Source organism: Ruditapes philippinarum, unplaced genomic scaffold, assembly GCF_026571515.1.
Source record: "Ruditapes philippinarum isolate M1 unplaced genomic scaffold, ASM2657151v2 ctg1183_1_1_1_1, whole genome shotgun sequence".
Taxonomy (NCBI): domain Eukaryota; kingdom Metazoa; phylum Mollusca; class Bivalvia; order Venerida; family Veneridae; genus Ruditapes; species Ruditapes philippinarum.
The window spans coordinates 40,115-55,373 of NW_026862887.1; the positions used below are offsets into that span (position 1 = coordinate 40,115).

The window sequence follows — 15,259 nt, forward strand, 5'->3', positions numbered from 1 at the left end:
CGTATTTGTGATCTTGTAACATAGTTGATACATGCTTATAAATTGGTACCACGTAACGAAGTATTTTAGTGCATTTACTTGTCTATAAGCAAACGAATGATTTCTCTTTGAAAAAGGGGAAATGAAATGTGCACACTTGTTTCCCTTCAGTATGATAGATAGATATCCACGTTAGTATTTTTACGATTGATCATTTTCTTTATTAGCTTAACTTTTATACAATAGAGAATACATGTAGATTTCAAATCGTTTTGACAAAAAATATTCGTTTTTCCAAAAACAGAACCAACTAAATAAACCCAGTTTATGATATACAAATACCGTAATTCAAAAAAATTGTGATAATAAATTGAAACCAAAAAAAAAAACAATTTTAAAGGGTTGGGATGAAGGCACAACTGTGCAAGCCTTTCCTTTTAAAAGGAAACTTTATTTTGTGTATTGCCAGATACACAAAAGCTTGTCTGGACTACTCAAATACTACTAGTGCAATTTCATCAAAACTGAAATGATCAGTACTAAGTCTAGTTGTTAATGGTTTTTGTGTCTCCTGCTATGCAGTAGCTGCAACATGCAATTGGCCATCGTGAGGCTACACATGCCATCACTGATGGCCCTTGGTTAAAAGAAAACTCCAATGAGGTCCAAAAGTTTAAAAATTAAAATTCCTTACATAGATTTATATACAAAAGATAAAAAAAGAAATATACTCATAATTGGAAAATCCTATGTTTGTGCTACTGTTAGCCCAGTTTGAGTTAAAAGTGATAATACACATTTCAATTTTAACTCGATTTTTAAAAGTAAATAGAGGAATTGTTACTGTGAGTCAATAAATTGTTCCCATTACCTTTGCTATGATCTGCAAACTTAAACCTTGATCGTAACTTTTTAAGTTCATGGTGTATTGTCTTCATACACAGCAACAACAATCCATGGGACAAGACCTTCAAGTAGACCAAACTAATCTTGTGCTTCATTCATAATTGACCTTGACCTTCAAGGTCAAATATCTATATTTTGCATGATTTTTGCTAATCGTAGCTATAACTTTGTTATTTTGAATGTATTATCTTCAAACTTAAACCCAAAAATTTTCAAGGACAGACCAGTTCCAGATAACCAGACAGACCTTGACCTTCATTCATAAATGACCTTGACCTTGAAGTTCATATTGTTGATATTTTCTTTCTCTCTTTTTTGCTTTAACTGGCTATAACTTTGTTATTAATGAATGAATTGACTTCATATTAAGAAACAATATTCTTAATGGTCAGACCTTAATGTATATTAATGACCTTGACCTTGAAGGTTAAATTATTGAAATTTGCTATGATTGACTGTAACCTGGAATTAATAAATGGATTAGATCATTCTTGACAAAACAACCTTTTGGATAAAATCTTCAAAAATGTTGAGCTGATCTTGACCTTGAGCTTTAAATAACCTTGACTGTCAAGGTCAAATTATTGACTTTTGATTAAATTGTCATAATTTTGTATTTAATTGTACTGATTTGATTTTTACTTGGACAAAAGAAGACTAGCTACCAAGCAAACATACTGAATAACTTAGATGTAACCTTGATCTTTAATTGACCTTGACCATCAATGTCAAATTAATAAAATTCTGTTTTTTTGTTTATTTTCTGTAACTGGCTATAATCTTATTTGTAGATGGATTAACTTCATGATTAGGCACAATATCTTTTAGGTCAGGACCTTTGTGTATATCAAACTCTAAGTGACCTTGACTCATGTATGACCTTGACCTTGAAGGTCAAATTATTGATTTTTTACTGATTATTGCTATAATTGGCTGTAACATGGTAATTAATGTATTATCTTCATATCTGGACAAAACAATCTTTTGAACATAACCTTGTTAAATGTTGAACTGACCTTGAGCTTTAAATAACCTTGACCGTCAAGGTAAAATGATTGAATTTTCCTTAAGTCATCATAATTTTGTTATTTATCTAAGGATTATATTTATATGTGGATAAAACAACACTTGTGATCAAACAAACATGTTGAATAATTTACATATGAAATTGACCTTTAAATGACCTTGACTGTCAAATGATTGAATAACATTTATATTTTCTTAACTTTGTCATTTATTTATGGAAATTATTCATAGACAAGACAAGAAGTGTGACTTAGACAGGCCTATTAAAATAAAAAAGTAAAAACCTATTATTTCTTTTTTAAATTTCTTTTTAAAGATTTGTTTAAACCATTTATTTATTTGTTAAATAGAAAAAGAAAATATATTTGAGCATTGCATCTGCCTGACGCTGGCTCTTGTTCAGTCATTTTTACAATTTAAATAACTATTATGAGCGAATGATCTGAAGATTCAATGCAAATCATTGGTCCAAACCTACATCAAATGGTACATAAATCTTATAAAACACTTTTCCCCCAAGTCCTGTCATGTCAACAAATATAAGTGGAGTCCCTTTAAAAAGAACAGAGTTTTGACAAGACTGCATGCTGGCTATGAATTCAAATGATAATCTTTGATAGCGTAACCTATGGTAAAGTTTAGAATGAATCCTCTTCCAATTCAAATACCGTAGATTTGAAATAAAGTTTAATGGTTGTAAAAATAGTTCTTAAGTAATCAACAATAAATGATGTACAAAATTTATCATTCTTTTTAAGATAATAACATAATTTACTTAAGTAATAAAATTACATTTATATGTGGAACCGATTAACGTGAACTAAAATTATAATGTTAATTTAAACATGTTCTACTTGTAACTGAAATGATCACAAGTATATGGAATGATTACACGGTTTTGGAATTATACCAGGAATGATTCATTAAAATAATCTAAAACAAGTTTTTAACTTTTTATTTATAAACTTCTGTATTTCAAAACTCTCAGTGATATATCTACCTCGTTGAATCACCAGGTTTAAAATGATTCCATATCGTAGTTTGTCTTCATTTTATATCTTTCTATAAATAGGTCACTTAGTAATTTGCATACGAAATTGACCAAATATAGATGAGGTGAGTTTACACTAACGTATAATAGTATTTATATTTTACACACAATTTATAACCTTCTAAGTTTATATGAATAATTTTCTTACTTACATATATAATAATTGGTTGCGTTCATACTTAATTTTATCAGTATTATGAATCTTGATTACTGTTAGTAATTTGGTATAAATTTAATTAGTTTAACCATGCAGTGTCTTTCAAATAGAAATTTGAAAGCCCCTGGTTAAATTAACGGTATTGTTTTTACAGGCAGGTGGTTAAAATATTATAGAAGATGAAAGTGTTTAATGTTCTAAGTTATATTAGAATTCAATTTTTTTTACTTTCCTTTAAATGTTTAAAAAATCATTGATTTGTGCATTTTAAATCGTGACCTTTTCTAGATGTTAATATAACTTATTTTATGGCTCTATTTTAACAATCTGTAACATGACAAATTTACATTTGTGACATGTCAATACACACATTAAAGAAAAAAAGTAATGTGCAAAGCGGGTCCCTGTCTATCTCTGTTTTTTCGTCAAACATTCAAATTATACGTAGTTGTAAAGTGACCCAAAACTTCATTAGCTCTGTCAAACCATTATTGATTGAACAGTAGCTGAGATGCAACGGCGTTTCCCATTGGCTACGTAAAATTCCTCGCATACCAGCTCGTTGTTAGATATCTTCTGATTGGCTGAATTTCTCGTTCTAGACTACACGATACTTACTTTTAACATGTACATTGACTGGATGAATCATGGTGAATGGGTAGAGATGAATTAAATTTCTTTTATTTGTGATTCGCTTCATGGTTTTGATACATTACATAGACAGATAAGTAGTTAACCATTTGCTGTAAAGAACTGTCAACTGGCTGGATGTTTTAAGCGGCAATTTACCGCAATATTAAAATTTTGCGACGGCATTGCTGTCGAAATAAATTACAAACATGGATATTTTACCAAGTGGGAATATATTTCGAGAATTACAAGTAGTGCACGACACTGGCTACTTTTCTGCTCAAGCATCACTGGAGGACCGTTGGCAACAGGTAGGCCCAATTTCTACGATAACATTTGCAGGTGCTTGGACGCTGTGCTTTACGAACCGGCGGCTCTCTTTGATCTTTAAAATGATTGACAGGTCAGATCGTACTCTGCCATAGTTGTGTATTGAAATGTTATCTCGGTATGCAGCGGGCTGCATTTAAAGTTGTAAACTCACGGCAACTATTTGTTATCACTGATAATATCACACAGTGAAAAGATTAAATGTTGATAATCATTAATTAGTTGTCAGTAATTAACATAATAAGAATTACACATAAAATAGATTTACTCTATTTAAATTGATTGACATTTCCAGTAGTAGAATTACTTACATGTATCACTAAGAATTTGAGTTTACTCATGTATTGACAACAAAACAATTGAATAGAATTAAAGCTATTAAATGAGGTTCACTTTAAGTATATGTGCAGTGTTCACTTGTATTTATATACATTGTATACAACATGTAAGAGTATGACTTCTGAATTTAAGATTCTCTTTTGATCAGTTGCTTCTGTATAAAATAAAGTCATAAATTAGACTGGAGAACAAGTAAATAAAGTATGTGTGCAATTGTTTCTGTCCTTGATAGTATTTACTGCCATAATTAATTAGCTTTTTCAAGAAAATAAGCAATATATAGATATAAAATAATTTGAGCAATCCTTTAATGGAAAAATATTTCCTTTGCATAAGCATTTGAAATGGCCCAAATAAACAGACAAGACTGACACTTCGGGGTTTTCAAGTATACATGAAGGATATCCTGTCTCACTTACGTTCATTTAAAACATGTATATTAGGGATACTATATGACGATCATTCTGATTTGTTTGTTCACAAGTGTTTGTTTACACTGCACTGCTACAAATATTTAAAAATTTCCTGTATTTGTTGCTGATGATTTTATCATTATAACGTGGTTTATATAGGACCGTATAGGAACAAACAAATTAACTCCGTATAGGAACAAACAAATTAACCACATGTGTATTTTTTAATATGAATATATGCACAGTGATGCATTATTAATACAGAATAACTTGATATATTAATTATAGTAAATGGATTACTTTAATTAACATGATAATCAGATTTTTTTTACATTTTAAGTACATATTTTATCATGTTGAAAATCATCAGCGTGGAAACTTAATTTGAAAATTAAATTATTCAAAAATGAACATGTATGTAATGTTTTAAAGCAATTTAACATACCTCCATATGCAATTGCAAATATTTATGAAAATATGAGAGTTTAATAGTTAAAATTTTGTCAAGTGCTCAGACTTGATTTAAGCTGTGCTTATATACATGTAGGCAGTGAACACATGTATATGTTTATCCATAGAAATAACCTATCAAGTGTCAAAATTGTGAAATCATGGCAGTATGGCTAAGTGGCTAACACAATTCTTGCATCAAACTTGAGTATTACATTTAAATAAAGATTACCAGGTCACATCTAGGTTCAAACCCTAGTTTCTGCATTCTGTTACTACCTTGCTCATTACTTAATGTACTGGTTGGTTCCACGCTCAGATTCAAGAAGCTCATAATTTAGTTATTATAAGCTTCTACACAAAGTAAAATACCGGTAAATTCTGTATAAAAAGTAGTCAGTACTGACCATTAAAATCATCAATAAAATAGGAGATTTTAATTGATATTTTAATAATATAACGCCTTGTACAAATTATTTAATGCTAAGATATTTGAATACAATTAACACATAGTTGCTAGTACATGTATATCTTAAGCGAAATTGCTATAAATTTAAAATATTTTTCTTCTTTTTTCTTTTTATAAATACGTACACCCATGTACCAGTTATATCTTACTAATCTAGAGATGTGCAGCCCTAAGTGATTAAGTTTCTAAGCATTGCAATGACTTCCAACTATAGCTGTTAGTAAAGAACTCCAGTGTAGATTATATTTCACATTGATGTAATATTTCCTTTTTTAGTGGAAATGAATGGAAGCTTTTCAAACAATTAATCATTTGTATGTCGTCAAGCTATGGTTACCTGACAGTAACCCGGCAGTTACCCAGACAGGAAGGCATAGACAATGTGGACATCCTGCGGTGGTTAATTGTTACGCTAAAAACCGGGTGTCAGATTCACATGCAGGTCTACAATGTACCTGTCTGTGCAGCTATACTGAACTTTTATCGGCCCTATTTCTAAAAAAAACTAAATCACTTAAATATATAATTGTATGGATTGAAAAGATTTCACTGGCAATTTTTCTCTAGCTTTGTGTGCATAAATATTTGTTTAGTTTCTTGTTGCATTGGAATCAAATGATTTTATTAATTTAATTTAGTCTCTAAATTAATGATCTTTATCACAATGTACTGGCAGCTAGTACATGTTACATGTAGTTTCTATTCTACAAAGAGGATATAATTCATGATAATGTAATCAGCTAAAATGTGAATAAAAAGGTCGTCAAATTTCTACCTCAATTTCCTTATTTTTATGGAGTTTTTTTTTTAACTGACTTTGTCCGTATGACAACAGATTTTGTATTATCTGATACATATCACATTCTGAAGATTTCATAATAACCACAGGCTTTCGACGCATGATTTGCCATGCCAATATCGATGGTCAAATTATCATAAGATAATCACCCCTTGATCATCGAGAACAAAATTATTATTGAGCACCCGTTTACTATATTTTACATACGCCTGTGCTTACTTACAACAACATAACATTGTTCAAAATATTTTTTGTTCTGATCAAAGTGTCAGAATAGATCTATCAGATTCTCTATTTTTTTAATTTCTATTTTTTACGAGAACCATTCATGTTTTCCTTGTATTATAACAGAGGTTAATTGTTTCAAAGCTGCCATACATACCTACCTGATATTTATATGAATAATATAAGTCTAATATTGTTAAGAGAGCGATAGAGAAACACATTTATTTACCACATTCTACAGGTATAAGATGATAAAATGACTACAATACATATTGAATAAAGGGAGATAATTTTAAGTAAAACAGCTATATAGAGAATACATCGCAATCAGTTGCACTGTTTGCATAACATGTTTTATTTAGAAACAGTATTTGTATTATATCTTTCATGTAAATAATCATTAATAACATAAAATAAGACAATGTTTTCTAATTAGCAATTATTGATATCCAAATTATCATTTTACATCTATACACAAGTGTGAAACAGGTGGCATATGTAATCATATGAGCTTCATTTTATCATTAGGTTGGTTCTGTTTCACTGGCATTTTTGATATTTCACTTGATGAATCATAAAGAGTCATTAAACTGTTATCGGATAGCAACCTATTGTTGATGAATACAATTTTTCTTTTAATAATGTTGATTAGACTGACATTTAATTGGCATATTGGCTAATTTAATGTACTGGTTTTTTCTTACGTAATCATGTTAAAGACTCAGAAGGTCATGAGAATTAAAAGAACTTTAAACGTGAACTGATTTGACTCTTGGCAGTTTGGGGTTGTGTTTTGGTCCCGTGTTCATTTTCATGGGTCCACCTAATAAAGGGACTTGGAACTGTGTTTGAATTTGTACACTGGCATTAAAATGTTCTCTATGTTACGATATACAGTTCGTACATTGTAGATCTGAGCCTATAGTTAAAATATTATTTGTTATATATTATGTCATCTCTGAGGAACTCCACTGAGGTCCAAAAGATTCCAATTTCTTACATAGATCAGTTGAGGCACTTAAAACTTGAAGATATGCAAAAGATAATTGAGAATTATACTCAGAAATAATTAAAAATCATATTTTGTGCTCTGCTTAGCCGATTTTGAGTGAAAAGCATTACAAATAATTTAAGCTTTTCAGTTTTCGAGCTTTTCAATTTTAGTCTATTTTGGCATGTAGAATAATTTATCTGAAAAAAAAACACAGAAGGAGTGAAAGATCAGAAATTTTGCTGTTATTGGTCTTAAGTCCTATGTACATCAAATCATGTAAAAAAAAACCTCAGTGAGCCTCTGTATGGCCTGAAAATATGAGCGGGTGATATTAAACAGGAAGGGTTTGTGAAGAAATATATCATGTATTTAACATGCACTTGCATAATTACATTCATAAGATTTGTGAATTTTTCTTCCTCATACAATGTGACAATGTATGATAAAAAAATATCGCAGGGACGCCTAGGTTTGTTTACACTTGTAGAGTAGACTATATTACAGCAAATTGTTGACAATGTGAACACTAAGCCTGCTGGTGGGTTAACTAAATCTATACCCATGCAACCAGTTCATATGAAGATCAGCCAGGACATTATAATAACATGCTCAGGTCTTGGTCTGAACTGGGCCCCATGGTTAAAATCTGTTGTCACAAGCCGGCTATTATAAGTATTAATTAGAAAAGGATATAAATGATTTATATCAGTCAATCATGTTGTAATTATCTGTTAAAATTTATGCAATAATATGATTTTTTTTTCCCGTAATATTGTATTTTTCTCATTATTATACAATTTATGACCATTTTTTTTAAATATCAAGAAATTAAGTTAAATGTGATCAAGAATATATATTATATAATTTATTATAGCTATAGTATATATATAATGATATTATATTACAATGTAGTTTGTCCTAAATCGGAATCAGAGCCATTAATTTGTAATAAATGGAAATTGTGTATGAACTTGAACAATAAGCATAACTAGAAATGTATTCAAGGAAATTAGACTGAAAATGTAGGTCAGTTTCAGTAAAGTTCAATCAAGGTCACATATTTCTTGCTTTTTTGTGTATGCAAAGAATATGCAAATCTCAAGTGCTGCAGCATTTTGAAGATATTTGAATGAGCCATATGCCCTAGAAACTGAATTATGAACAGCGTCATAGTCTGCCGTGACTAACTGATATTTTGATATAATGCAATGCTGATGAAAACACTGATATTTGTGGCATGTTGTTTTTCTTTAAAATTTGTTTATTTTGAAAGAAAATTCTTAGAGTATTACGCCACCATTATGAAGGCATTACTTGTTAAGATGACACCTACAGATAGCACTTTTGAGATGTGGCCAGGGGCCGAAAGTGTCAATTACCGAAATTATGATACAAACTGATGAATGTTTATGTTACTGTATTGTCTTCGGGCATTTTGTATCTCTACTTCTTTAATGTTTTGTTGTAATTGCGGGTAGGTAGCCTGCTATCTGATATTGTAAAATCTACAATTTAAGTGCAAAATGACTTAATCGGACTATACCTGTATACCTGTCACATATAATTGTGTTAGTTTAAGTGTAAAAGATTGATAAAGAGAAATGCATTTTTGAGTCTGAACAAAATTTTACAAATTCCTCGGAAATTGAACTGTGACCCCTGAGTTTTTACTAATAGTTTTGCTGGTAACAGTTGTTGACATTTTTAATAGATCTGAGGCTGTGATGGTTGAGAACTTTTACTAAATGTTGATATGTAATAAATATATATGCATAATTATTATTTCTGTCATTGGCAGCGTGACTGTTCAGGTACAATGAATGGATTTATTGTATATTATCAAAGAATTGTCTCCATTGCCAAGTAGTAAAGTTCTCAGGATACACTAAATCACTTTCCTAAATTCTCTTCTAGTCTCTGCCAGGATCTTTAAATCATATTTCATTTGAGGAAGATTAGAATCCCATTGTTACAAGCTTGTAAAAGATGTGCCAATTGCATTGGCTTAATAATTGGGTTGCAGAATCGAGGACAGCTGGGTTAAGTAGACGACAGTACTTGAGCTGGTCTTCATCCACTAGGGAACTCATCACTGGAAAGGTTTAATAGAACTGCAACTTCATTGATTATACATGTATAAACACCATCTAAAAAAAAAAAGTTTTATAAACATAAGCTTTTGATATTACAGTCATTGATTGTGAATCTTTTCAAGGAATATTTTGCTCATTAATCTGTTCATAATACATTTAAACAGCATGACCATCAGTTATTTGACCTATAGCTCTTACATGACCTGTATATAGTTTTTCAGACAGCCGACAAAATTTGTATAAAACTGACGTAAACTATGTGTATTCCTGAATGAACATTCCTAACAAGTACTTGAGTTACCAAGATGTTATAATGTGGAGATATAAATAAATATAATGTACATACACTGGCGATAAAAGATATAAACTTGCAGTTTGCCGAGTTATATAGAATTTAACTGTATGTGAACTAGGGCGACACTATCTCTCTGTTACAAGTGAGAGCTTGATTAATATGATTCTATGAATAATGAACTAGATTCTGCACACTGCAGGCTAATAATAAATAATTTGTATATAATTACTGTATGTATTACATAAGAATATATGACCATTCTTCCTCATTAAAATGTGCATTAACTGCACTGAGTTTACCTTTAGCTCTTGATTTCCCTTAATTTCCTAGTCTGTAGTTATTTATCTGATTTGTACCACAAAAAATGATCGGCATAATCCACAAAATAGTGCTTGGAGTAACCATAATAAATCAAAGCACAGAAGGCGCTGAATTTGTTTGGGTCTCAAAATGAAAGAAAGGTGCAGGTTGTGAGATTATATGTATAGTTCCACCAATGCTTTCCAGCGTTTTAATTGTAGTAAATTGGCTATAAGACTAATTGCAACACTGATATTCAATCCAATGTTTATTTGACTTAAACAATTTGGAAAAAAATGAGTTGCCTTTACTGGTATTTGAACTCCAGACCTCTCGCTTCCTAAGCGAGCGCGAAAACCCTTCAGCCACGGTGAATTTATATGTGAACGGCCTGAAGAAAACCATATTATTCTAAATTAGGGCTTGTAACGACTTTAACTGTTGTTTAACACTGATGTAAATAATCCTGGAGCTTACTGTAAGCATGCATAGTCATAAAGAATCAAAGGGCTGCAAGTTCTGTGGTATTTTCTGATCTTTGCAATCTTAATCGTACTGTATATATGTATGTATTTTCCTGTATAAGTTTATTTTTATGTATTACAATTCATTTTGCAAGGCACCAGAGTTTGATACATACGGAATTCTGCATAACTAGAGTTGCATCAAAATATCATCTATGTTCATTTTTTACGACAGCTAAGCTTTATCCTTGCATAATGCTTCTTCCTTAACAAAGACACTTAAAAAAGAATTAAAAAAAAAGTTTCCTCGACTGGGATTGAACTCCAGACCTCTCACTCACTAAGCGACCGCGTTACCACTGCACCACGGAGAAGTTATACAAACAACAATTGAATAACATCAAGTCATTCTAAATTTAGAACTTCCATTGCATTTCGGGTTTGTAATCCTTATTAATTTCGAGGTATTTTGTTCAGGATAAACCTGTTGTTTAAAATTGAAGTAGTTAATTTAGCGAAAATCTTCTCGCCCAAACAGTCCGACATGTAGAATCTATATATTCCACGACTCGGTCTGTGTAGTATTCGGTAATCGACATAGCTAAAAATAGTATTTTCATTGATAAAATCATATTCATCCGCGTAATTTGTGATTGTGCATTTATTGACAATTCTATAAGCCAACGCTATTTTTAAACTTTGAATGCGTTGTAATTTGTTGGATACTTGTAACAAAATAAAAGTATTTCTTTCTTTTAAACCGCTAGTTTTAAGCTGTTTTGAGAACTACTTGTTATAGGTTCGTCTTAAACTTCTGTGTCAGAGATTGAATGTCCGCTTTGTTTTTACTTATTTTTGATCAGAAAATACAATAAAACAATATTAGAAATCTTCGACCATTCGGGAATTATTTTGCTTGAAAATTAATGTGCCTTTCTTTGACCATCTTTACGCAGTGATCTCCCCTGATTTTTTCGGAGTTAGTATACATTATAAAGGGAAGTAACCGCTTCAAAAAAGTGGACTACTTTCGGCATTTGCAATTAACAGCATTAGACTCTGAAATTTCGCTACCATTATTTGTTTGGTCTGACGACCCAAACAAATAAAAATGATCGGCGTAATCCACAAAATAGTGCTTGGAGTAACCATGTAAACATGTTTTGACTAAGTTTTATGTGTTGGCATGAATGTGACACAGTCATGACTTGTGCTACCCCAATAACCATTATCAACTGAGGTGAACCAGATAAAACCGTATAATGTATTTATTCTTGACAAGAATGTCCTGATCATTTCATTCTTCAAAGTGAGAATCAGTATTAAGGTTTGAAAAACTGCATATGGCTAAATTTTAATGTGCCTATAGATTTAAGTGTCAAAATAATTCTTTATCATCCTGTGTTTAGGGGCAATAAATATAAACTAGGGGAGATAATAATACCGGTAAGATGCATAAGGCCAGACTGCATATATACATCATAAAGTTGTCATGAAGTTGTCCTATACAATGTAACTCATAGTTTTTCTATTTTGTTTAGTTCGCTTATAATACAAAATTTTGAATTCTCTCACAAAACCGCATTCATTCAAAGCAGGGTATTTAAGTATATATAAATGTACAAATTCAGAAAATGGGGGTTTGAATATTGTTTCGAAACCACTTGTTGCTATCAGATAAACAGATTCAATTGTTTCCTATTATAGGGCAAATAAACTCTTGTATCACATTCTTTTGCTTCATATATTACCTATAAAGCTTCATAAAATGTAACAACAAATTATGATATAATGAACAACCAATTATTTTCCATGTCAAGAATCTATTATAATTGTTCTGCATGGAATTAAAGCATAATTATATAGCAAAAAATACCACAGTACTACATGTTATCTGCCAATCTTGTATACATTATTAATATAATATTCCATGTAACCTTTCTTCTCAGTAATGTCACAGAAATTTTAGCTGACTCAGCACAATATTTTCTTTATGAATTTGTAAAACAAGACATTAATTATCTTAAGTCAACTCGGTAAATTAAACATGAATCTGTACTTACTAATTTGCTATTGAAATTAGTTCATCATGAAAAGACTGTTACAATTCACTGTGAAGCACAAGTCAGTGCATTTCTTTGCTATTAGGCATTTCATATATTTTGCGAAATCTCGATAAATTCAATCAAAGAACTCTCATTCATGGTTCCTGTCTTGAGATATCAATATTTTTGTGAACCTAGTAGAAATATTGGTGAAATATTGTACCCTAAAAGTATTTTGATGTCGTCCTTGAGTGCAAACATTCTAATTTATCTTCGTATAACCAAATGGCTTATGAAACAATAGCGAAATGTCTTGATTTATTGGTAAATTGTGATACTTTATTCTGCGAAATTTAAAAGACTAATACAAATGTACGTGGCAATGTTTTCTTGTAGCAGATGACTTGCAGAAATTTAATATTTTATCACAGAAAATATCAAATTCACCTTTCTGCTCAATTATCAAAGTTCAGAAATTTTCAGGTTATTGAAACATGCTGATTGTCTTCTGTCAAGAGAAAATTGTTTCTGGAAAGAAAAAGAACTCCCATAAGAAATTAGAATCTCATGTTATTGTAAATATTATGCCTATCATTATTACTACCATATTTATTCAAGAAGTTGTCACTGTTGTTGTAAATGTTAGTATAAATTATATAATAATAAAAGGCATTATTTGCTTTGAAGAAACAGTTTTACATGATTCGGGGATCGACAATGACATTAGGAAAAATGCTTTCGTGCAGTCTGATCCAGTGAAGTCGTTTGCAATTTTCCCTATTAAGACTCAAAGCTTAATTTGAAAATTCCCGCCAAAAACCATGAATGGTTTTGTCGAGATTGAAAGAGTGGGACAAGTCCATTTAAGATGTTCAGTGTAGTTAGGGGTAAGTAATGTACTGTGTAGGTGTCAGTGTGATATTTACTACGATGTGAGAATTACAATTTACTCTCCTAATCTGTTGTCAAGTTTTTATCATTGTGTGCAAACAGCTGTAATGTCTATTTGATAACAATTTAAGTTATGATATACTTAAATAGGTTGTGGCTATGATATCTTCCGTAGTAAATTAATATCGACAAACCAAGTTTTTCGATCCTGTCAGATCTGTCAGTTTACTTTATCTTGAAGACATAGCTGGGCCTCCAGTTCATAGAGTAAGGTGATTTAGTGGCGTACTTTCATACACTTACACCAAATTACATCGAAGGAAAAAATTTGCGGTCCATTGTTATAATGCATGTGTTATCACCAGCTTAAAATTACTCTCCCCGTTTTAGCGCAACAGATATAAGTCATCCACGGGTCGCAGGTTCGATACTCATACGAGACAGAAGTTCTCTATGATCTTGGATGTTATATTACAATTGAGTCTGATGGTCATTTGTCTTTCACGGCTGATTCAGAATTCATGTAATTCATGTTGAATAAGTAGGCGGTGACACTTGCAGAGAAGTTGTTGCTTAATGGATATAGTTATCCAGGAAGATGGTTCAAGATGGATTGACCGCCAAACTGTTACAATACCCAGGCGAAATTCATGGTCATTTAACCATGAACTACCATGAACTACAATGGTATTTCATGGTCCTGTAACCATAAACTACCATAGTAGACCATGTTTTGTTAAATGGCACCACAGCTTTTCATGGTCACCTAACCATGGTTGCTAACACCATGGTCTACCATTAAATAACATGGTAGATCATGTCTACTGACACCATGTTCTACCATGTTAATTTTTTCCCACTGGTGAAATGTTTCATGTTTTATCATGAAATAACATGAACTAACATGGCTCACATGCAGATCATGGTTAGCCATGGTTGACCATGTTATGTTACATGAACCCTGTGTACTTTCGTAAATTACTTATGATGTAGACTAACATAATAATAGTATACATAAAACTCATGATGTATATCTTGACTGAATTTGTTTCCTTTGTGATCACTTTTATTTGTAGACCAGCCAGCCTACAGATAAAACAAACAGTGCTTGCCATTTATCTTTTTAAAATCTTCCCGCCTTTTCCCACATGTATATTTTCCTTGTGTTTACATCTTTATCAGTGTTTATTCCATAATGTTTGTTAAATCCATTTGTGAAATATTAAAACTGGGTGTTGGGAAACATGTTAGCAAAGTCTGAGTGATTAATTCCATTGTTTAAACACTTTAAAACATATATATTATGCTGTTGACAATCACACATGGATTTGGATGCCATGTTGGACTGCAATGCATTGTGGTAAGGTTTACCTCCGCTTTGAAGAGTATTCAAATTATAAGGC

At 31.2% G+C, this 15,259-nt stretch overlaps 1 protein-coding gene across 1 annotated transcript in view; it reads left to right on the forward strand.

The window, feature by feature from the left end:
• The first annotated feature begins 3,733 nt into the window (after window positions 1-3,733).
• LOC132720521 (Krueppel-like factor 6) overlaps window positions 3,734-15,259 on the forward strand; it is a 58,785-nt gene continuing 47,259 nt past the window's right edge. The window contains exon 1 of the mRNA XM_060704675.1: window positions 3,734-4,060. Within this exon, the coding sequence (XP_060560658.1) occupies window positions 3,959-4,060 (102 nt within the window). The 5' untranslated portion in view covers window positions 3,734-3,958. The remainder of the gene's footprint in view (window positions 4,061-15,259) is intronic.